The sequence below is a fragment of the Mastomys coucha genome, unplaced genomic scaffold, assembly GCF_008632895.1.
Source record: "Mastomys coucha isolate ucsf_1 unplaced genomic scaffold, UCSF_Mcou_1 pScaffold15, whole genome shotgun sequence".
Taxonomy (NCBI): Eukaryota; Metazoa; Chordata; class Mammalia; order Rodentia; family Muridae; genus Mastomys; species Mastomys coucha.
In genome coordinates this window covers 96,472,666-96,495,734 of record NW_022196897.1, presented here as the reverse complement: position 1 = coordinate 96,495,734, position 23,069 = coordinate 96,472,666, and the positions used below count along the sequence as shown (strand labels likewise).

At 34.4% G+C, this 23,069-nt stretch overlaps 1 protein-coding gene across 3 annotated transcripts in view; it reads left to right on the top strand.

Annotated features, from left to right (window-relative positions):
- LOC116090633 overlaps positions 1–23,069 on the top strand; it is a 109,089-nt gene that overhangs the window by 40,849 nt on the left and 45,171 nt on the right. For all 3 annotated transcript variants that reach the window (XM_031371333.1, XM_031371335.1, XM_031371334.1), the window contains 12 exons: positions 898–991; positions 6,570–6,598; positions 6,690–6,768; positions 7,829–7,899; positions 9,001–9,079; positions 13,381–13,451; positions 13,948–14,038; positions 16,556–16,626; positions 18,081–18,174; positions 20,090–20,118; positions 20,209–20,281; positions 21,586–21,641. In XM_031371333.1, coding sequence (XP_031227193.1) covers positions 898–991; positions 6,570–6,598; positions 6,690–6,768; positions 7,829–7,899; positions 9,001–9,079; positions 13,381–13,451; positions 13,948–14,038; positions 16,556–16,626; positions 18,081–18,174; positions 20,090–20,118; positions 20,209–20,281; positions 21,586–21,641 — 837 coding nt within the window. The remainder of the gene's footprint in view (positions 1–897; positions 992–6,569; positions 6,599–6,689; positions 6,769–7,828; positions 7,900–9,000; positions 9,080–13,380; positions 13,452–13,947; positions 14,039–16,555; positions 16,627–18,080; positions 18,175–20,089; positions 20,119–20,208; positions 20,282–21,585; positions 21,642–23,069) is intronic.

The following is a 23,069-nucleotide window of genomic DNA, read 5'->3' as shown; positions in this document are numbered from 1 at the left end:
AGAAGTGTCAATGTGGCTACCTTGGAAAAAATTCAGCAGCAGTATGGGTAAAGAGAAGAGGAAGCCACTGCTGACTATAATTTAAGTCGATAGAAACCAAGATTGGAAAGGAAGATAGGATTCAGGTAATCAGTCTTCATGCAATGTTTATTCCTGTAAATGGAAGAAAGTATACTACTATCCAGAGAGTTAACTCAAATACCTACTAAAAAATATGCTCTGATTTCATTTTCACTAATTTTTGCAATTTAAAAAAAAATTGGAAAAACTTCTTAAATACATCTAGAATGTCCATTCTGTTATTTAAAACAAATGCACAAAATTTTTATTACTTTTTTATTGCATTCAATGAATTTATAACAACAAAAAAGGAGGCCATTTTTTTAAGAGGGTGAAAATGAGGAGAGGTATATGGACAATGTTGGAGGAAAGAAAAGAGGAAAGTGATATTAATATATTTTAATTAAAATTAAAAATTTTCTGAAGGTATTGTTATTATTTATTATATATACATGTTTAATAAAGAATAAATATAGAAATAAACACATAAACTTTGTCTGCAAACATGTTATTTACTGTATTCTTATTTTTGTAATTGTGTTTTTTAATTTAATTTAATTTTTTGTAAATCATTTTATTTGTTTACACTTCAAATGATATGCTCCTTCCTGGCTACCCTCCACAACCCCTCATCCCATCCACCCTTTTTCCTCTCCCCTTTGCCTCTATGAGGGTGCTCCTCCACCTACTTACCCACTCCTGCCTCACTGCTCTAGTTCTGAAAATATGCTTATTTTATTTTCAAGCATGCCTACCTTTTAAAAATGGAATTCATGTACTTATCCACAAGTGATTAGATTTTCATGTGGAATTCACTATTGTTCTTGGTTTTACCAGAATTCTTTTACGTGTCTTCAACCGAGGACTAATCCGTATTTGTCATTAGGATTCACTCAAAGGCCACAGCATCTTCTAAATGAAGGAGGGAAAGGTAATAATTATACATAATCACTAAGCAATCTCAAAGAACATTGATTGAAACCAGAGCAAGCAACGTACTATTCGCAAAAAGTCTTTCCTATAAAAAGTGCTTTAAGAAATAAGAATGTAATATGTTGTAATACATTATGTATTTCATGGATTTTCAATATTATTTAAATTGTCCCTGATGAATATTTAACTATAAAAATAGATACTATTCTTTTGTTTGTTTGTCCAAACTCTGTACCACTTCACAGAGTTCTACTCCACCTCTACCCTTCCCTTCTCCTCTGGGGGGATGGGTCTCCTCTGGGTATCCCCCATATCTTCCCTTCCCCGAAAACCTGGCTCATCAAGCCTCTGCAGGTTTAGGCTTATCCTTTCCCACCGAGGCCAGACAAGGAAGCCCTGTTGGGGAATGGATACCACAGTCAGACTACAGCTTTAGGGAGAGCCTCTGCTCCAGTTGTTGGGGACCCACATAGAGACTGAGCTGCGGGTCTGCTACATATGTGTCAGGGCCTTGGTCCAGCCTCTGTGTGCTCTCTAGTTGGTGGCTCGATCTCTGAGAGCTCTGAGGGGTCCAGATCAGTTGACTCAATTGGTCTTCCTGTAGAGTCCCAATCCCCTTCAGGGTCTTAAATCCTTCCCCTAACTCTTCCCCATCTAATGAAAAGAAAAGTCCCCATCTAATGTTTGGCTGTGGGTTTCTGCATCTGTTTCAGTCAGTTGCTGGATAGAGACTCTCAGAGGACAGTTGTGTCTGTAGAAGAATGCAAGTAGATCAATATTTATAATCCTGCACAAAACTCAAGTACAAGTGGATAAGGGATCTCAACATAAGACCAGATACACTAAATCTAACAGAAGAGAAAGTGGGAATTATCATTGGTACAGAGGACAATTTCCTGAACAAGACAGTAATGACCCAGGCTCTAAGATCAACATTTGATAAATGGGACCCCATGAAACTGAAAAGCTCTGTAAGGCAAACAAGCTGTCATTAGGACAAAATGGCAGCTTTAGATTGGGAAAAGATCTTCACTAACCCTCCACTTGACAGAGGGATAATATCCAAAATATATAAAGAACTCAGGAAGTTAGACTCCAGCAAACCAAATAACCTGATTACAAAACTGTGGGGCAGTGGTCTGTTCAGGCAGCCTGGACCCAGTCGAGTAAAAGTCTAGAACTTTAGAGCCCCAGTGGGCAATATTTCTGCCTGCAAGGGACGGAAGGAGTTCAGCAATAACTCCTGGGACCTTGGCTCATGTTCCAGTCCCAACCCCCCACAACCATCCCAGCAGGAGAGGTGTGTGATATTGGCAAACCCCTCTTACATGCAAATAAAGCCTCTCAGCCCAAACCAATGAGAGATAACTGCTGTTGAAATCTGAATGACCCCCAAACCTATACATACATATATATATATATATCCAGGGAAGTAAAAGGGCACGAAATCTACTCCATTGTCTGAACCTTCTGTTCTAAGAGCTATTAACACTTGGAAAGAGGTCTAATTCTCCAGAACAGCAGCCTGAAGCTGCACCACACTTCTCACTGGCTAGTCGGCCTCTCATTGGTCCAGCCTGACCCAACTCAGTGCAGGGCAGCATGGAGAAGCAAAGCAGCTCGGAAGACACAGCAGAGATGGCTCTGCCAGTACTCACTTCCCTCCGCTAGGGCTCTTCCATCAGGTCGGGCGGGATATCTCCTTGGAAAGCCTCTAGCACTCAAGCTCACACAGAATGGGTACAAAGAGAGAATTTTCAACAGAGGAATCTTGAATGGCTGAGAAACACTTAAGCATCCTTAGACATAAGGGAAATACAAATCAAAACAACTCTGATATTCTCCCTTACATCAATCAGAATGACTAAGATAAAACACTCAAGTGACTGCACACGCTGGCAAGGAGATTGAAAAGGGGGAACACTTTTCCATTACTGGCGCGATTGCAAGGTTGTACATCCACTCTGGAAATCAATCTGACACTTTCTCAGGAAATTGGAAACTACTCTATCTAAAGACTCAGCTATACCACTCCTGGGCATATACCCAAATGATGTTCAACCATAACACATAGACACATGCTCCATTATGTTTATAGTAGCTCTATTCATAATAGCCAGAAACTAGAAACAATGCAGCTGTCCCTCAATAGCAGAATGGATACAGAAAATGTGGTTCATTTAAACAATGGAATACTATTTATTGATCATTAAAAAAAGATCATGAATTTTGCAGGCAAAGGGATGGGACTTGAAAATACCATCCTGAGTAAGGTAATTGAGACCCAAAAGAACATGCATGTTATTATGTATGTGATGATAAGTAGATGTTACCCATAAAGTACAGGATAGCCATGATACTCCCCACTAAACAAGATACTAAACAAGAAGAAACTCCAAAGCAAGAATGCTTTAATATTACTTATACAGGGAAATAAAATAGGAGGAGGAGGCAGAAGGAGAGAACTATGTAGGACAGGGGATGGGGAGAGTTACAGATGTGTCAGGATCAGGTCTGGGGAAGAGACAAAGGGTCAGAGGGCCAGAGGCCTAGGAGGATGAATGGAAATCTGCTGTTTCCTCAGGGTTGGGGGGATAGAGGTATTCTCTAGGAATTCCCAGAGACCTGGGTTGGGGGAGACTCCCAGGAGTCAGTGCTAGTGACCTTAGCCAAGATACCTAACAACTGGGACATGGAACCTGAAGAGACCACCTCCTGTAGCCAGGCAGGACCCTCAGTGGAAAGACAAGGACACCAATCTATTCACAAAACTTTTGATGCAAAATTTGTCCTGCCTACCAGAAATGCAGCGACAAAGATGTATCAGAGACTGAAATAATGACAAAGCCAATAATTTGCCTAACTTGTAACCCATCCCAAGGGCAAGCACCAATTCCTGATAGTTTTACGATACTTTGTTATGCCTGCAGATAGGAACCAAGTATAATTGTCCTCTGATACTATTCTCTTTTTTTTAATTGAAAATACATTCTCTTATATTGTTGGCCACCTGCGCCAACGTTAATTAAAGAAAGGGTTCTTCTGGAAATAGGAGTTAGAAATAGATAGGAAAAGATATAAGGAGATATGAAAGAGTGGCCACAGAAATACCTACCCATGTGTGGAAGGGTAAAAATTAGACAGCAGAGTTTACCGTTCAGCCATCTTGAATTTAATGACCCCCCTTTGTTCCCCCAACAGGTAAAATACCTGGGACATAAACCACTCCCCCCCAGAATACGTCTGTGTGATAGTCCAATCAGCGACTTCCTTGTTACTCTGTGGGGGTGGAGCTTTCAAATGTAACTAGAACCCGGTTGTCGAGTAGCAGGAGATGGGCAGAGAGGTGTGGCTATCAGAGGCAGGTCTCAAACCAGGAGGGTTACATTATATAATACATCCTGACCAGTTTCTCCTCCTCCCACTCCTCCCAGCTCTCCTGCAACTCCCTCTCCCTCAAATCCACCCCCTCTACATTTTCTCCTCATAACAGAGAAGGCTTCCAAGAGATGACAGTCAACTAAAAATAAACAAAATACAGTGAGAAAGGCAAAAGCCCTCATATTGAGGCTGGACAAGTCAACCTAGCTGGAGGAAAAGAGTCTTAAGAGCAGGCAAAAGGGTCATAGAAAGTCACAACAAACGACCACACTAAGAGCCACAGAACGTATGTAGAAGACCTGGTGCAGAGCTACGTAGGCCCCATGCCTGCCCCTTCAGTCTGTGTGATCCCATTTGCTATACTTATATGAGAGGTGTCCTCCAGCAGCAAAGACAAATAGCCAGGCATTAGACTTAGGGAGAATATAAACTAGATGACTCCATCATCCCCTGCTCTGAAATGAAGTATCCTGGTAAAAGACTGGGAGGAAAATCATAGTAGTCAGAAGTATAGAGGATATGAGGAGAACGTGTCCCATCAACCCAACTAATGATATACTATTTCTAAAAAAAAAAAAAAAAAAAAAAAAAAGAATTTCAAGATGTATTTGGAAATGAGATGGAAAATAAAGTTTAAAATGATAGGGGTTGAGAGGGAACGACATGAGACAAGTACTTAAAGTGTAAGATATGAGGGTGAATTTTTAAAGAAATGAATGCAAGCTTTGACATGGGGAGGAATATGTTGTAAACTAATAGAATGGAAACAAAATGCAGAGACTGGGGTCAGAGTGATATTCTTCTCATATATATTTGCAGAAATAAATGCAAGTCTGCAGTAGATGTCTTAGTGGAGCTTTTCAAAAATGTGTAGTGATAGTAACAAACATCTCTGTCAGCCATGCATACCATAGCTTACTGTCATGAAAAGTGTTGCTCTTTCCTTCATTTTGGTTAAAATGAGAATATCCAGAAGTAGAGAGAACTGATCAGGACTGTCATCGGCAGATCACAAACCTGTGTAATGGCTGTGGTTCCTTTGGCTGTTGGATTGAGAGACTCACAGGAAAATGATCATCTAGGCTCTACAACATCAGGGTGTATGAAAGGAATGTGGATGCAGTCTACATACTGACAAGAAACACCCAGATTTTGTGAACACAATATTGTGGGCTTTGGTAATAATTTAACTTCTGCCTCACCATCCTTGAAGTCTGAATTCTTAGATGTTAGTATGTAATGCAGCACTGTTGTTGGTGCTGCATTTAAGCTAAGAGGCCATTTAGGATCCACTTGTCGACTATCAAAATATGCCTTGGTAAAATGTTATTCTGACTCCATGGTTATGAGTTACTGATTTATAACTTGTTATATTTGTGAAAATCTGGGCTACATTTATCTTTGATGTTATTATTTTTGTATCAAAACCTATTTTGTAGTTTATTTTGTATTTTTGTAGCTAGGTTCACATAGCTCCCTAAAACTGCTTACTAAGAATCCACGTGTGTAAGTTTTATATTAAAGGGAATACAGTCCTTGCTATACCCAGTTCATGCTTGTATAAGTTGTAGTTTGTGCTCAGTTATTTTATAAGCGGATGTCCAAGCTGATTATTTCAGATCACATTTTTTATGATAAATTATTTGTGCCTGTTATTATACTTTTGTGAATGTTTTATGTTGGCAAACTTCAGTCTACTGTAAAATGCATAGAAACTTCTTACCATATATTGTTTTGAATGCCCTTAAATTGCTTCATTGGAGGCACATGGTAGTATATTGTACTACCAGCTCTGGTAGTTGGAATGACAACCCAGGTATGTGATTTTGTCTGGCATTCAAGAATAAATTCTGTAATTGTAATTACAAATCTTGAATTAGAATATATGACTTTAGTCCTTAGTTCAGCTTTTGAAATAACATTCTTAATTTACATAACTTTAATTTTAATTTACTGCATATTCTTAATTTACATAACTTTAATTTTAATTTACTGCATATTCTTAATTTTCATTCGAGTGACTAACCCTTATCGTTATGACACAGACAGATGAAAAATGATGTGAAAGTTAACTGCCAATCTAAGTTTAGCAAATGTCTCAAGCTAAATTCCAGGTCAATTTCCATGCTGCTTCTGAATAAAACCCTGACCCTATAGGGATATTGACATACAACTGATTGTTTGTTTCTACTTAGATTCACATAAGAAGCATCCTGAATGGAAGGTAATCACTTTATATTTTACCACGGCTTATGATCATTGCAACATGTGTCAAGCAGAAAATTCAATAAATATCCTGTTTCAAACCCTACCAGAAAAATCCGTCAACTGAAAGAGAAGATTCCATTCCACCTGAGTCATCAGTGTGGAAGCAAGAACAGGAACACCCATCAGGTAATTCTGTAAATCTTAATTTCCCTGAGAAAACTGTTTTAAAACACTTGAGGGTTGAGGGAATGAGACTACTTTCATCTCTAAGCCTTTATTTCACAAAACATGGAAAATTGGGGCATAAATGATGAAAACACCATTTTATCATCATAATTTCAAAGTAATTTATTCTCTTAAAATTCAAAAAAATGACATTATTAGTATAACTTGGACATTTTGTGTGTGTGCAAGCAAATTCATATTCTCTTTTAGAAACCATGCTTTTTATGGATTATTTTATGGATTATTTACAGAAAGATCACATAGTTGAGAGTTTCAAAATGTATATGACATGTGTGTCATGGTTTATACCTGTATACCTATACCAGCTTCCTGGGAAGCTAGGGCAAATAATTCTTTCCCAGTCAGGAATTTTGAGTGACATTGTGTTATATATAAAAGATCTTTGTATGAGGAATATGTGTATTATATATGGAAATTCATCCTATCAGTCCACTCTATGGGATTTGTGTTCTAATTTATGGTCTAATTTATGGTTCTAATTTATGGCTGCCACTAATTTTCATTGTCTCTTGTATGTAATAGAAATTCATATATGGCAATATAATGAAACACTTTTCCAGCCTTTCCATAACCTATAGAAGAAAGCCCAGGTTTAATAAATTGTTCTATTACTTTTAGAAATATTGCCTACCAGCACAAAATCTATATTTTTATATTTGATAAGCTTATTTTTTGTCCACTTTTGTTTTATAGTATTTGTTTCTAGTTATTTTTAAATCTACCAATTACATGGGGTTTTTTGAAGACTGGCTGTAGATGAACATGTGATATATCTTTTTATTTAGGGATGGAATGCTTTATGATGTGAACTGTGCATGGAGTTTCTTGTTTATTGTATATATTTTATATGTCAGTAAATATTAAAGCTAACTGAGCTTTAAACTAAGAAAACTATTGTGTAAGTTTCATAACGTTTTCATCTGTGGTTTCACAGACTCCTAGCTTAGAAATGCTATTTCTAGTTTATTTTAACTATAAAAATATTGCTTGATTTCAACAGAAGTGGACATACAAATGAAAGCAGATGACAACCTTAAAAATCTTGATGGAAGTGAGAGTTCTCAGTCATCTGTATGTACTATTAAATTTGAATTTCCACTTTACATAATTTTCTATAATCAATGAACTATAAACTAAACTGAAATTTTCTAGACATTCATTATGATGAATAGTGCAAATTTTAAAATTAGATGTTAAGTCAGTTAGCTAGTTAGAAATACTGAATTTTCTTAAAGTCTGTGTTGTCTCAGTACTAAATTTCTCTGATAGTTGTTCCCAACAATTTTCCATATAATTCCTTTTGTGTCCCTTTTGCCCCCTCCTATATTGTAAAATCACAAAGAATATTACTAGAACATTACTAAATATTTTTAAGACACAGAGAACATTTCAGTCATCTCCTTGCTCAGCTCCTGACAGGTATCACAGGCATATATTTTTATTTTTCTAAATAAAAAATAGTAGATAAAACCAAAATATTACTGACACAGGCTGACATTAGAATATAGTAGATTGGGCTCTGACTAAAACCCCCACCACATAGTTATCTGACACAGCATTTCTACTTTGTGGGGAAATGTTTGGAGATCAATCTTATGGAAGTAGAGTGATCTGCACTTGAGATCTCATCACAGTCAAGCTCTTTTATTTTCCTTGGCCTTGATTAATTTTTCACATATGGAATATCTATGCAATAACAGGAAGAAAAGGAATATGTATTGTAGACATAACAGATGCTTTTCTTTGATAACATAACCAAGTATTTAGAAAACACATACCTAAGGATCAATTCAAATAATACTGAGGCTGTAGCATTATTGAACACTGTTCAACACTATTGAAGTTTTCTAATATAGAGGGAAAAAGAAAGGATAATATTTCAGAAAATTCAGAAAAAAACTTTTGAGAATGATACTGAACTGTCAAATATGTGAGAAAGGGTTGGGTTTCATCATGGGCAAGCGTGTTTGTAGTTTAAATCTTTATAATCCCAGATGGATGAAGCAGTGGGAACTCAAAGAACCAAGCCCCTTAACAACACACTTAAAACAGAGTTCATCCAGAAATGTGTTCAGATTTTTTAATTATAAGAAGAAAATGCTTTCATAAGAAAAAATGTATTCCATGATTGGATATCTTCATGGTTCTAACTGCAAATATTTGTTCTACCAGGATACCATGCCAGATTTTCCACTGAGCCATATACCGCCTTCATCAGTATCCATGGATCTTCTAAATGAAGAAGGAAAAGGTAAAGATCATATCATCAGCAAGTCATTTCACAGACTTTTTATTAAATCAGAGGGAGTAATATCATTTATTGGACCAAAAAGTTGCATATAAAATATATAGTAAGTAGTGTAACTTATTAGGTTGTAATACATTATGGGTCATGTGAAGTTTCTCAATTTTAAATTGAGAGTGTCAAGAAGGCCCAACTAACTCTATGGTAGAGTGTCTGTTACTTATGCAGTCCTGAGGAATAAGCTAGTGGTGTAGAAACATGATGGCGAGGAAGGGAAAAGGTCGTCATTCTTATTTTCATCACCTCTAGAAAGATATGAATTGGAAGCCTGGGTCTTAGGATAGCTTCTCTTATTTATAATAGATTATAATAAATATCTGTCAGCTAAACATATTCCAAATTTAATGTTACATATAATATTGCCCCTTCCAAAATACTGAATACAAACCAAGATGAGAACATAAAATAGAAGCGAGGAAGACTATGGAATGTCAAAAGCATTTTAATTTTGTAAGGCACCATTTATAAATTTTGGAGATCAGGGTCTTTACTATTGGGGTCTTTACTATTATTCAGAAAGTACTTTCCTATGTCAATGATTTCAAATCTATTTTTATACTTTGTCCCCTATCAGACTCATGGTATCAAATCCTATGTTGAAGTATTTAGTTAATTTGTAGTTAAAATATGTTCAGGGAGAGGCAAGGAATCTCATTTCATTCTTCTATATATGCATATGAAATATGACCATCACTTGTTGAAATTGCTGCCCTTTCCTCAATGTGCATCATTGGGTTCATGCATCATTGGGCTCTTTGTCAAAATGGGTAGATGTAAGAACATGGGCTTATATGTGGGTCCTCAATTTTATTTCATTGATCTATAATTCTGTTTTTATGCTAGGACCATGCTGTTTTCATTATTATTGCTCTGTAGTATAACTTGCAATCTAGAATGGTGATACCTCCAGATATTTTATTTTATTTTATTCTTTTTACTGTTCAGAATTGTTTTGGCTATCCTGAAGGTTTTGTTTATTCTGTGTAGAAACCAAGGATTTTTTTTTTTAACTTCGGTGAAAAACTGCATTGGACTTTGGATGAGCATTGTATTATGCGTAAATTGCACTTGGTAGTCCATCCATTTTCACACTTAGCCATATTAAACCTTGAGCACAGGAGGTCTTTCATCTTCTGGAATCCTCTTCAATTATCTTTCTCAATGTTTTGAAGGTTAGGCTGTACAAGGTTTTCACTTCATTTGATACATTTATTCCAAGATACTTTGTTTTGGGGGCAGTTGTGAATGGAAATCATTTCCTTGTTTATTTCTTGTCATTATGTATAAAGATTACTGATTTTTATGTTAATTTCATATGCTGCTAGTATGATGAATATATTTTTATAGGAGGTTTTTCATGTAGTCTTTGAATTTTGATATATAGAATAGTATCATTTCCAAATAAAGCTATTTTGAATTCTTCCTTTCCATTTTATATTCTCTTGACCTCTTTTTGCTTTCTTATTTCCATAGGTAAGACTCACAGAATTACATTAATAGAAAAGAGTAATTCTTGTCTCGTTACTAATTTTAGTGAAAAAGCTTTGGCTTTTTAAATTTCTTCTTCTTCACTGAGCAAGATATCAGTTATGGACTTGTATTATTGTCTCTCTTATGCTTAGATGTATGTTCACTGTATTCCTTGATGCTCTAGGACTTTTAAGTGAAGAGATGTAGATTCTGTTGAAGATCTTTTGTTCATCTTTTCAGATGGTGATTGAGTTTCTGTCCTTTAGCCTATTCATATGTTACATTATGGTTACTGCTTTACACATTTGAACTATGCCTGCATTTCTGGGGTGGAGTCAACATGATTGTAGTGGATAATCTTTTTTTAAATTTATTAATTTTTGTGAATTTCACATCATACACCCCAATCCCACTCTTCTCCCCTTCCCTTTGTCCCTTTATATCTTCCCTTCTAACTTCCCCATGAAAGAAAACAAAACAAAAAAATTTCACCTTGGAAGCTGCAGTGTGTCATGGTATGTTACACAGTTTTCAATTTGCAATTATGGTCCCTTCATGTGTTATGGCAGTTCCTAAATGGGATGAACATTGAAGTGGGCCACCTCAAAGCTTGTGCCCATACCACTGGGGCCAGCTGTCCCGGCTTTGTCGAGGTGAGGGGCAGGGACATCTCTCCCTCCTCAGGACAGCTCTCCAGCACCCACACCACAAAGGCCAGCTGTATTGTGTTGCCCAGGCCAACTCTTGTCTACTTACGTCATGCTGTGGGTTTCAGTGTATAATGGTGAACACTGAATCCAGTGATCCGAGTTCAAATCTTGGTTGTTAACTTTTTGGTTATATTCTTGAACTTGATTTCTGAGTACTTTTTGAAAATCTTTGCATCTGTGTTCATCAGAAGTATTGTTATATAATTTGGGTAGGGGGAGCAAATGGGGATCTTCAACTGGTTTTGCTATCAGGGGGATTGATAGTAACTTCATAAAATAATTTGGAAATGTCTTTTCTTTTCTATTTTGTGGATTAACTTGAGTAGTATTGATGTAATTGTCATTGAAGTTATGATAGAATTCTTTGCTAGGGCCATATGGTACTGGGATTTGTTGTTTTTCAAAGATTTTTAATGTTTCTATCTCATTACATATGCTATTGGTCTATTAAATTGTTTGTTTATTCTTCTTTTTGGTAAGCCACAAATAGAGAGAAATTCATCTATTTACTTTAGGTTTCCCAGTTTGGTAGATTTTAAAGTATGTTGTGATTATCTGAATTTCCTAAATGTCTGATGTAATGTTTCCCTTTTCATTTTTAATTGTATTAAATTTGAATCTTCTCTCCACATTTTAGTTAATTTGGCTAAAAGTTTACCAATGACATTATACTTTTGAAAAACTATCTCATTTCCTTGTGCCTTTTCATTACTACTTTATTAACTGCAATCCTTATTTTGATTATCACTTCTCCTTTACCTTTTGTAGTGTTGTTTACTATCATTTTTTCCAGGTTTCTGAGTTCCTCATTAATTTATTAATTTCCGATCCCTCAAATATTTGCATATCCTCTTCAGACAGACCTCACTGTGTCTTACAGATTTTGTTATGTTCTGCATTAATTTTCACTCAGTGATAACAATTTTGAACTTTCTCTTGGAACTTAAGTATGTTTAGTGGATTCATAACCATTAAAAAACTTCATTTAATTAAATAAATAGACATATCTTACATTGCTATTATGTATATTTATGGCACAAACTGGCTAAAACAAACAATGTGATAATCAGCCATACTTCCAAATTCCAGTAATCTTTCCCCCAGTGAAATCTTATGTTAATTTACCATTTTAGATCTTCATGGAACTCTGTCTTATAATGGAATAGAAATATATAACTGAGTGTATGATTTTGTGGGAGTTGAGTGCAATATTCTAATTGGGAGGAATTATGGAATAAACATCTTACATAATGTTCATATCTTGAATGTGGAACCTTCTATAATTGAAATTATTGAAGTTCATGTTAATTCTATTTTCCTTTTAAAAATTGATTATTTTAGTTATTTACATTTCAAATGCTATATTCCTTCCCAGTCTACCCTCCCTAATACCCACTACCATTCCTTCTCCACTTTGCCTCTAAAAGAGTACCCCCCTACCCACCAACCTACGTCCATCTCACCTCTCTAGCATCCCCCTCTGCTGGGGCAACAAACCTCCACAGGACCAAAGGCCTCCCCTCTCATTGATGCTAGATAAGACAATCCTCTGCTACATATATGTAGCAGAAGCAATGGACCCACACATTGTACTCTTTGGTTGTTGGTTTAGTCCCTGGGAGCTCTGGGTGGTCCTGTTAGTTGATATTGTTGGTCTTCCTATGAGGTTGCAATCTGCTTCAGCTCCTTCAGTCCTTCCCTATTCTTCCATTGGGGTCTCTAGGCTCAGCCTAATGGTTGACTGTGAGTATGCATCTGTCTTAGTCAGGTGCTGGCAGAGCCTCTAGGAAGACAGCTCTACTGGGCTCCTGTCTGTAAGCAGTTCGTGACATTGGCAATAATGTCAGGGTTTGGTGTCTGCAGATGGGATGGATGCCAAGGTGGAGTGATCTCTGGGTGGTCTTAAAATGTTAAACGTTAGCATTAAAATTATAAAAATAAATATATAATTATCATAATAAGAACATTTAAACTTTAGTCTTTGCATATAAAGACTGCTTCATTCAAAATGCTACTCCTCATTTTCATTTTTGCTTTTAAATTTCAAATTAATAAAAAAACCAACAGAAGCCGAATTAAAAGATAAATCAGTGAAAAATCAAAACCATCTTGAGAGCCATACCAATACTCAACCAACTGTAAGTCAATGTTGCGTTTGAATTGCTACTTTGGTATTTTTAATAAAACAATAATCATAATTAAATGAAATTTTTATATAAATGCCTTTATGTTCACTTCTCCATAATTTAAAATTAATTTCAAAACTATTAAGCTGGTCAACATTTTAGAACTTTAGTAGAGTGCACAGTATTCCTAGTTAACATTGTCTAAGATTTGTTCTTATTTTTTATTCTTCATTTTTCCTTTCTTTTATTACCCTTTAATTATGAGATATAGGATAATTTTAATTGAGAAGAACTTAGAGATATCAACAACAATGCACTGATCTCTTGGTTACTTTATATATTTCTGAATTATTTAAACATTTTATATCTCTGGTTTTGCTGAGTTTGAAAACATGTTTCTTTTGGTTTCAAGAGTATTTGCTAATTGAAAATAAAAAATACATTTATGATATGGTAAAGTCCTTGGAAAGTAATTCATGAAATTCACTATTCGTATTGACTTTGCCAGGATAGCAATATGCATCTTCCACCCAGGCATATTCCTCATTCATCAACAGGAATAAGTCCAAGATTCACAAATCTTCCTAATGCAGGGGAAGGTAAGACCTACATGTCTTAAGTCATTAAATAAGTCATTTGAAATATTGTTTATTAAAATCAGGTGGAGCCATATATTTTAATAGCCAAATTGCTGCTTACCAAATGTTTAGTAAGGGTTAAGTAGTATTCAATGGTAATTTATTATACAGCTCAGGAAAGTTCAGTACAATTTTGGGTTGATGGTCAAAAAGAGTTGCAATGATAAATACATGGTAAAATATTTCTGTTTGGGGAATTTCAAAATTAAAATTTTGAATAGAAGTTTAGAAGTGAAGAATAAAATTATAGTGTACATTTATTTATATTAGTTGATGAATAGATTATATGTTGTACTATCCAGTGATAATTTTGATTGATATATTATTTGAAAATCCCCTAAATTACAGTTTGCTTCAATTTTATATACACATCTATTTGGTATAATACATATTGTTTTTGTTCTTATAATCGATATTCATTCTCTCCCTCATATTTAGATAGATCTTTGTCATTTTCAAAAAGTAACATGAAACTTGCAATGGAATAATTTTCTAAGTTATTTATAAATATTATATATATTCAATATGTCTTTATTATAGTTTTGTGTACCTTTATTATGTGTATGTGTCTTGCAAAATTTTTCACTTTTAAGTTTATGTTTCAAAATATTATATATAGTGTGGAAGTGTCATTAAGCCAGTTCCATACATATAAAGTCTTTAAAGATTTATTTATTTATTATATGTCAGTACACTGTAGCTGTCTTCAGATGCACCAGAAGAGTGCATCAGATCTTATTACGAGTGGTTGTGAGCCACCATGTGGTTGTTGGGATTTGAACTCATGACCTTCCAAAGAGCAGTCGGTGCTCTTCCCGCTGAGCCATCTCACCAGCCATAAAGTCTTATATATTCTTTTTATTTTCCTGCTCACTAGCTCTACCTTTTCTCCTCTGTTTATGCTAGTCCAGTTTGCTCTACAGATTGCCACTCTTTCTGACTTTATTTTCACACTTAAAATATTTTCTATCATCACCCCTCTTATTGACTTCATACCTCTCTTCCTCTCTTCCAGTCCCCTTACTAGACTTATACCTTACAAATACACAGATATAGACAAACTTGCCTCTACTATAAACACAAATATATACCTTGATACATACATTGATGGATTCCCTAAGCAAATTTACTCTACACCTTTATATGAACAAAATAATGAAAATATGATTTAAAAAATGTTAGCCTAATTCTGGCATAATTGCTCAGCAGAGTAATCTGTATTGTCATTCCTTTCCCTGTTCCACATTTATTTACTTTACCTATTCATATTTCTAGAATTCCAAGGTGGCTCCTTATTTTAACTATTGTGACCACCATGGGAATAAAATTTTATGTGAGGATAGCCTATGGTGTGATGGTGTAAACATCACACTGGTGTCAATTGTCAGATTCTTTTCTTCCATTTTATTTAATTCCATTAATCTGGTAATGTCTTATCAATTCCCCTGTGTTTTAAAGCTGACATATTTCGAACGTTGTTCCTGTCGATTTGCTCATGCATTTTTTAACTTCGTTTTTACTATCTCCCATAGTTCTAAATCCATTCATTAGGAGTTAAAGTACTAAAACTTTTTTTCTTTTCTTTTTTTTTTTTTTTTTTTTTTTTTTTTTTTTTTTTGTTTTTTCAAGACAAGGTTTCTCTGTATAATCCTAGCAGTCCTGGAACTCACTCTGTAGCCCAGGCTGGCCTAGAACTCAGAAATCTGCCTGTCTCTGCCTCCCAAGTGCTGGGATTAAAGGCGTGCGCCACCACCGCCCGGCAAAACATTTTTTCTAATCAGCTGCTAGAACCTGATACAAATTTATTAGTCTTTTGGGTTTTTGCTTTTCTGCAATAGAAGTTTATGCAAAGATGAAAGAAACCTTTCCCTTATTTCAGTAATAAACAGATTGTATCTACAATGGAAAATTTCACCCTTAGACTGAGAAAAGACTGAAAAATTAATAAAATTGATATTTGAAAGGGCAATAATTGACCTTTTAAGGAAAGAGAGTGACTATCAAGGAAGATTACAAATGCTGTGCTATATTTAAGAACAGAAAATAATTTGTGAGAATAATTAGTTTAATCCTGTCATATTTAGGTTATAAAATGCCCGAGGTGAAATAGAAACAGTGGATTCCAATTAGATTTTCATCTTTCTAAAGTCACTGTTATGTGACATAAAATTGAATTTGAAACCTTGTTTTACCCAGATATGGTTCTTAATCCGTGCTTAACATTGGTTATATGAATATGTGAGTGTGTGTTTAACATATATTTATGAACAAATTTGGAAGCTTTATAATATACTGAAGTTCTTGTTAGTTATCTGTATCTTCTACTTCAGTTTGTATGCAGGTAAAAATTAAATTAATTGTAAATCTGAAAAATCAAAACATTATCATTAAAATTTTCAATTATTTTTGTTTGTAAAACTTAATTTAAAGATTTTATTCATAAGTTAACTAAACTAAATGAATGAATTATATCCACAGAAGAAGACTTACAAATGAAATTGGAGGAACATCACAGAAATATCGATGGCAACGAAAGCATTCAATCATCTGTATGTAAAAATTGAATGGTTTGATTTTAATTCTTATTATTTTCTTTTATAAACGAATGACAAACTAAGTTTTAAATTTTCACATAACCTATTTTAAATATAATTAGTTAGGAATTTTGTAACTTCATAGAATTTACAGAGTTTTACAATAATTTCATTGTTATTTTCCCCCATTTTTAAATTTTATTTAATTATCAAATTGTAAAATTATAGCATACCATTTGTTATGACTAACTACTTGAAGACATAAACAATGGTATACAAATATCCTTGTTGTTGTATACGGAACAGTATCTTCCATTTACTTTTATTTTACCTAAGAGAAACAGAAAAAAAAATGAAAATACTACTAGCCACTGATGTGAAAGATCATAGAATAGATTAGATCCTGGCCTAATTCAGATCTTGTATGTGGATGCATTGTATTTCACAAGCAACTGTAGACTATTATAATTCTACTGTGAATATGGACTGTTCTGTACTTGAGATCTCCATGCAACCATTTTAGTTTCTTTGTTCCTAAATAAGATTTTGACCAGCCATTGTCCTCAAATTTGTGACAAAAGTCACAGCTAGCTTTTCCTTATTTCTGTGACATTGGCTATTTTCAATTATTGAAAATCTGCTAAGTGACTTGGAGTGGATACTAAGATGAGGTTGTTTGCTGTGTTTAACTACATAACCAATCTCCAAGGAAACACTTCTCTTGGTTCACACAAAAATTAGGCTCTGTAATTGATGTATTGGTAATGTGATATATGGGAATACCCTCAAATATATTAAAAAATGGCATGATTGGGAAATATATCATGATTAAAGGGTAGATGAAGTTAAGTATAATATTTTTGCCAGATTGTAGAAAAAATTAAGATAGCCATACTAATTTTTGTTTTTATGATGTATGAAGAATAAAAAGTTCAAATGAGCACCTGGCAAGATTCATATACCCACTAAAATAGTAAGGCCAGTTGATATCCATTGGAGGCTTCAGCTTTTTGGAGGAGAAAAGGGAAGGAAGACAGGTGGATGGGAGGGTGAGAAGAAGAGACTGATAGGAGAAAAGGGAGAAGCTGCTGCTGGTATGAATGACTTAATAATAGAAATCAAAGAAACACAAACAAAAAATAAAAAGTAAATTAAACTTAATACATCAATTTAAGTGCTTAAATTTTTTATGAAAAACATGAAGCTGCATCTAGAAGTTATTTTTTTGTGAAAATAAACATATCTCCTGCCTACAATATGAAGTTTACATTTCACTTACCAAATGACTTTAATTATGAATTTGATTTATACAGCATATATTATATATTCCTCATACATTCTATAATAATATACTTGATTTTGACTATGAAATAATGGAATACTTGGTTTTAAAGTAAGAAGTTAATTTGTTTTACTGTAGAATAATTAGAAAATCTTGATATACCTTGTTCTGATATATGTTTTACCAGGATAATGTGAAGCACATTCAACCAAGGCGAATCCGTCATTTACTGATGGGGCTAATTCCAAGACCCGTGAATATTCTAAGTAGACGAGGGAAAGGTAGTTGTATGTTACCAATAAGTCATTTCAAAAAATACTTTTTTTTCAAAATAGGGTGAACAATATATTTTATAAATGAAAAGCTGCCTATCAAATGTATGGTAAGAAATAATGTGTGTGATGTGGTACTAAGGTAAATATATTATAGTCTCAATGACATTTCAAATTTATAATGTTGAGATGAGATCTGAAATATATCTATATGGTAAGATATTATTTAGATTGGAAGTTTAACAAGATAAGTACTTAGAAGAGAGGAAAATAAAGAATAAGAAAATAATGGGTGCTGGGAGAGCATGGAAGTAAATTTATTAGTATAAAAATGGGAAGTTGAAAATAAAATAATATGTTTTAGAAAAATAATCGATGGAAGCTATAGTGTGCAATGTATGTAAATGATGTATGTAAATGTTGTTTTAAACCACAAATTTGTCAAAAAAGAATCTGAATCTTGCTCTTTTAAAATATTTTCTTCTTCTGGAGCCTAGCTAACATCTTCAACAATGGTCTTGTACAGTTGTGTTTTACTTATAGGCATAGGTGAAGACACTTAGTCAAGCTTGCACATAGCAATGTTATTTAAAATGTGGCTGCTTCAAAGGAGAGTATCACATATGTCAAAACAACCCAGTTGAACATGATTTCATAATATATTTACAGAGAGATCTAGAAACACGTAAGAGGATTAGAAGTCAGAGAATTGGTCTATTTCGGTTTGGAAGACATAAGAGTGAGCTCAAGGTTAGATTTCAAGGAAGTAATCAATAACAAGTAAATGAACTTATCTTAGTAAACAACTCTACTTAAACATTAATGAAAGGCCCTAGTGGATGATGATAAGCATGCTCATGCCAATCTCTTATCTTTGGGATTTTAAGTTATGTAAATTGTTAGGGGAGGGGATCCCTGCAGGTGTCATTGCTGGCAGGAAAACAATTCTCAAAGAGCTGAAAATGAAAATCACTAGGCTAACTAAGATTCCACATCCTACTCCTCCTTGTTCTCTTCCAAGTTCATGGCTGTCTCACCAACAAGAGAGCCTAACCATCACTTGTACGTGCATGTCACCTGCAGATGTGCTAAAGCACATGTGGGAAAAGGCTTCCAATCAATTCTTTCTAGTGCTAAGACCATATGTCAAACTAATGTATACTAATTTTAAAATGAAAATAATTGTAAAAGTTCTTCCTTGAATACTCAAAGTGTTAATCATACTATAGACCAAAATTACCTGTCCATAACAAGTTAGTGTGTAAAATTTTATTGGAAATACAACTTGTGTTTCCTTTTCACAGGTATGTCAATGCTGAAGGATAATGTTATCTTATACTCCTTCACACACATGTTGAATAGAAACAATACATATATGCAAACTACATGGAACATGTAGTCATACTATTATCATATACAAATGTGAATATTTTATAAATTTCATAAACACAAGTTTATTCATTTACACAACCTTTGTATACAATAAATTATACTTTTCTTTTAAAATATTGACATTAGTTTTCAATTTCTAAATTATGGACCAAAAAAGTGACTTGGTGGATTATTATAATAATAGAATTATTGGTTGTAAAGGTTCCATTAAAGAAATACACTTTTATCTGTTTTTACTCATTAACAATCAAGCCAATTATCAGGATTTTGAATACAAAGCGCTTTTCTCTTCATCAATCAGCAGTTCAGTTGGAATGTGTTCCTTTTCTATTTCAGTTAGATTTATCAGAATTATCAGTTTATTAAAACCATATCCACAAAAGGCAAACTAGAATCATTATCCTCTTAAATCCAAATCAAAAATAACCATTTATAAGTGAATTACAAAGAATGCTTTCATAATTTCTGTGTAGGTATATGTAACCATTGTTTTACATTTAAATTACTATAAATTTTCCCAATTTTTTTCTAGACTCTCACAAGAAATGTACTCCACATAAGGTGAATATGTTTATTTTATCCATATTAGTTTCATCATATTTTATGGAGTATAATTTAACTACCAAATGTTTTATTTCAAATCTCATCCAGAATCCCATTGAAATAAAAGAGTTTGAATCAAATGCAAAATTGGAGAGAGAGGAAATAAAAACATTCACATCAGGTAACTTCACAAAATTATCCTGGAAAGAAGAATTTTTTATTTAAATTTTAATGATGGCATTTAATATACAGATTGTAACTTTTTCACATCAGCATTACAGTCTTCTATTTTGATGGTGTAGGTTATTAATTTAGAAGTCCATTTTTTGTTTAACTTTTGTTCTTAAATTTTTTCATTAATTTTATTTATTTCCTTTACATCCTGATCACAGCTTCACTTCACTCCTCTCCTCCTAGTGCCTCCTTCTACTCCCCTTTCTTAGGAGAAACTAAAGGGGATATGCGGGAAGGGGAAAGAAGCATTTTAACATATCTGAAGTGGAAAGAATGCTCTCAATTTTTACTTAATTATCCTCCCAATGTGAAAAAAATGATTTGTCCTAAATAACAAAGATGTCAGTTTGAGCGTTGTCTATGAAAAGTATTTACAGTCTTATGAAAATGTTTTATAAATGAGTGTGCTTTTAGGTATTTCTAATTTTATGTTTCTACAGCTTAAAATTCTAACCCAAAATATCCATATTATTAGGCGATCTACTGGAGTTAATTAAGAAAGTGTAAAGTTTCCCACAGTATAAAAATACTATCTCACACATTTTTAATTTTGTATATATACTAGCATGAATACAAAGTACATTAGGATCTCAGAACCCTTCATATTCTTTATTTTCTTTATATCGAAAATAGATTCTTCGATAATATATTATGATTAGAATTGCCCCTACTCCAAATGTCTCCTGATATCCCCACCTTGCCTCCTTCCCAAACCTACAAACTTTCTTGCTTTCTATCATTAGAAAACAAAGAGACATTTATAAAATATAGAAAACAAAGCCAAAAATAGGATAGAACAAAACAAACAAACTTGAACAGGACAAAAGAAAGAAAGTAACATATGCTTGACATGTTGTTTAAATGTTTCTGTTTCAAAGTATTGAATAGTGTACATGTGAATTCATATGTATATATGACTTTTTATATTTAATTTTATTCTTGAAATTAAAAATAAGAATCTTGGTCATATATGTCAGGTGGATACAACTGTGATTAAATCTTTCAATTTTATTTGCCAAGAAATATTTTGTATGTCTCAAACAAATGTATAAAAAGTTTTAGATAATTGGATATCTCCTAACATATTGTTGTCAAGTGAAGATAAATAAGCTGAGTTGAAATACTCAAATGGGGAAATAGAAAATAAGATTTATTATTGTAACTTTAAAATACTTAACTATCATTACAATCTATGCTGTTTTCTTTAATGTCGCTTGTGGTCTAACTAAGATATTTATTAATTATGAACAGTGATGTTCGAAGATGATCAAGACCTGTGTGACGGGAGCAAAAATAACCAGCCATTGGTACGTAAATCGCCAATTTAAAAGTGTAACATAAACATGTTTTCTTTTTTCCAAAACAATGTGATGTAGAACAAATTGCATTATGTTTTAAAACTTCTCAGTGGGAAAAATAGGTTATAATTTCATATTTTATTATCACGTCATTAAATGTTAAGTGTTTCCTTCTTGAGGGGCTATAGTTCCTGTTGAGGTACAAGCAATAAACTTCAAGGTAGGTCACAGCTAAGGATTCTGCTACATTCTCTGGACATGAGAGTTCGGGGATTCCTTTTGAGGAGATGCAGAGTCATTTGTCCATCAAACAAGGACAGTTACAGTTGAAAAGTGTATAAAAACCATCAGGTATCAAGAGGTGCTAAAATATCATCATGCTTTGTGGTCCTCATTTATTTTTATTATGTTACTGTTACTACTGGCATATGTTCTGACAACTAGCTTATATCTACACATGTGAACTTTTACACAAAGATAATCAAAAAACAAGTTGTTTAAACTTTTTTCTGTAAAAACATTTGTTTATTTTTATTAAATTATTTTATCTATTTACATTCCAAATATTTCCACCCTTCTTGGTCTCCCCTCCAAGAGTTCTTCGCCCCATACCCCTTCCCTTTGCCTCTGAGAAGGTGCTCCCATATCTAACAACCTGCCCACCCCCTTCACCCACCTACCCCCACCGCACTATCCCCAGCATACCCCCTCAATGAGGGCATCAAGTCTTGACAGGACTAAGTGCATATCTCCCACTGAGGCCAGACAAGGCAATCCTCTGCCACATACATGTTGGGGGCCACAGACCAGTCTGTGAATGGCTTAGCCTCTGGGAGCTCTGAGGGGTAGGGTTTGTTGATTCTGTTAGTCTTTCTATGAGGTTGGCACCTTCAGCTCCTTCAGTCCTTCCCTCAACTATTCCATAGGGGTCTTCAACCTCAGTCTAATGGTTGGCTGCATCTGCATCTGTCTTAGTCAGCTGTTGGTAGAGCCTCTTAGAGGACAGCCAAGCTAGGCTCCATCCTGCAAGCACAACATGTGTCAGCAATAGTTTCAGGGTTTAGATGAGATGGATCCCAAGTTGGGCCAATAACTGGATGGCCTTTCCTTCAGTCTCTGCTTCAGTATTGTTCCTGCATTATTTTTTAGACAGGAACAATTCTGGGTCAAAAAATTTAAAGGTAGGTGGCTGGATCCATCCCTCCACTGGGTGCCCAGTATTTTCATTATGGTGGTTTCTTCAGGTTCCATGTCCCCACTGGTGGGCATTCCAGCTAAGGTCATCCCAAGTGAATCCTGGGAGCCTCTCACATTCCAGGTCTCTGGGTCTTTCAAGAAGTTTCCCCCTGCCCACCTACCCTCAGCAGCTGCATATTTCATTCCTTCTCCTAACCCTCTGAGCTTCTCTTCCTTCTCTCCCATCCCTGGCCCTACCCC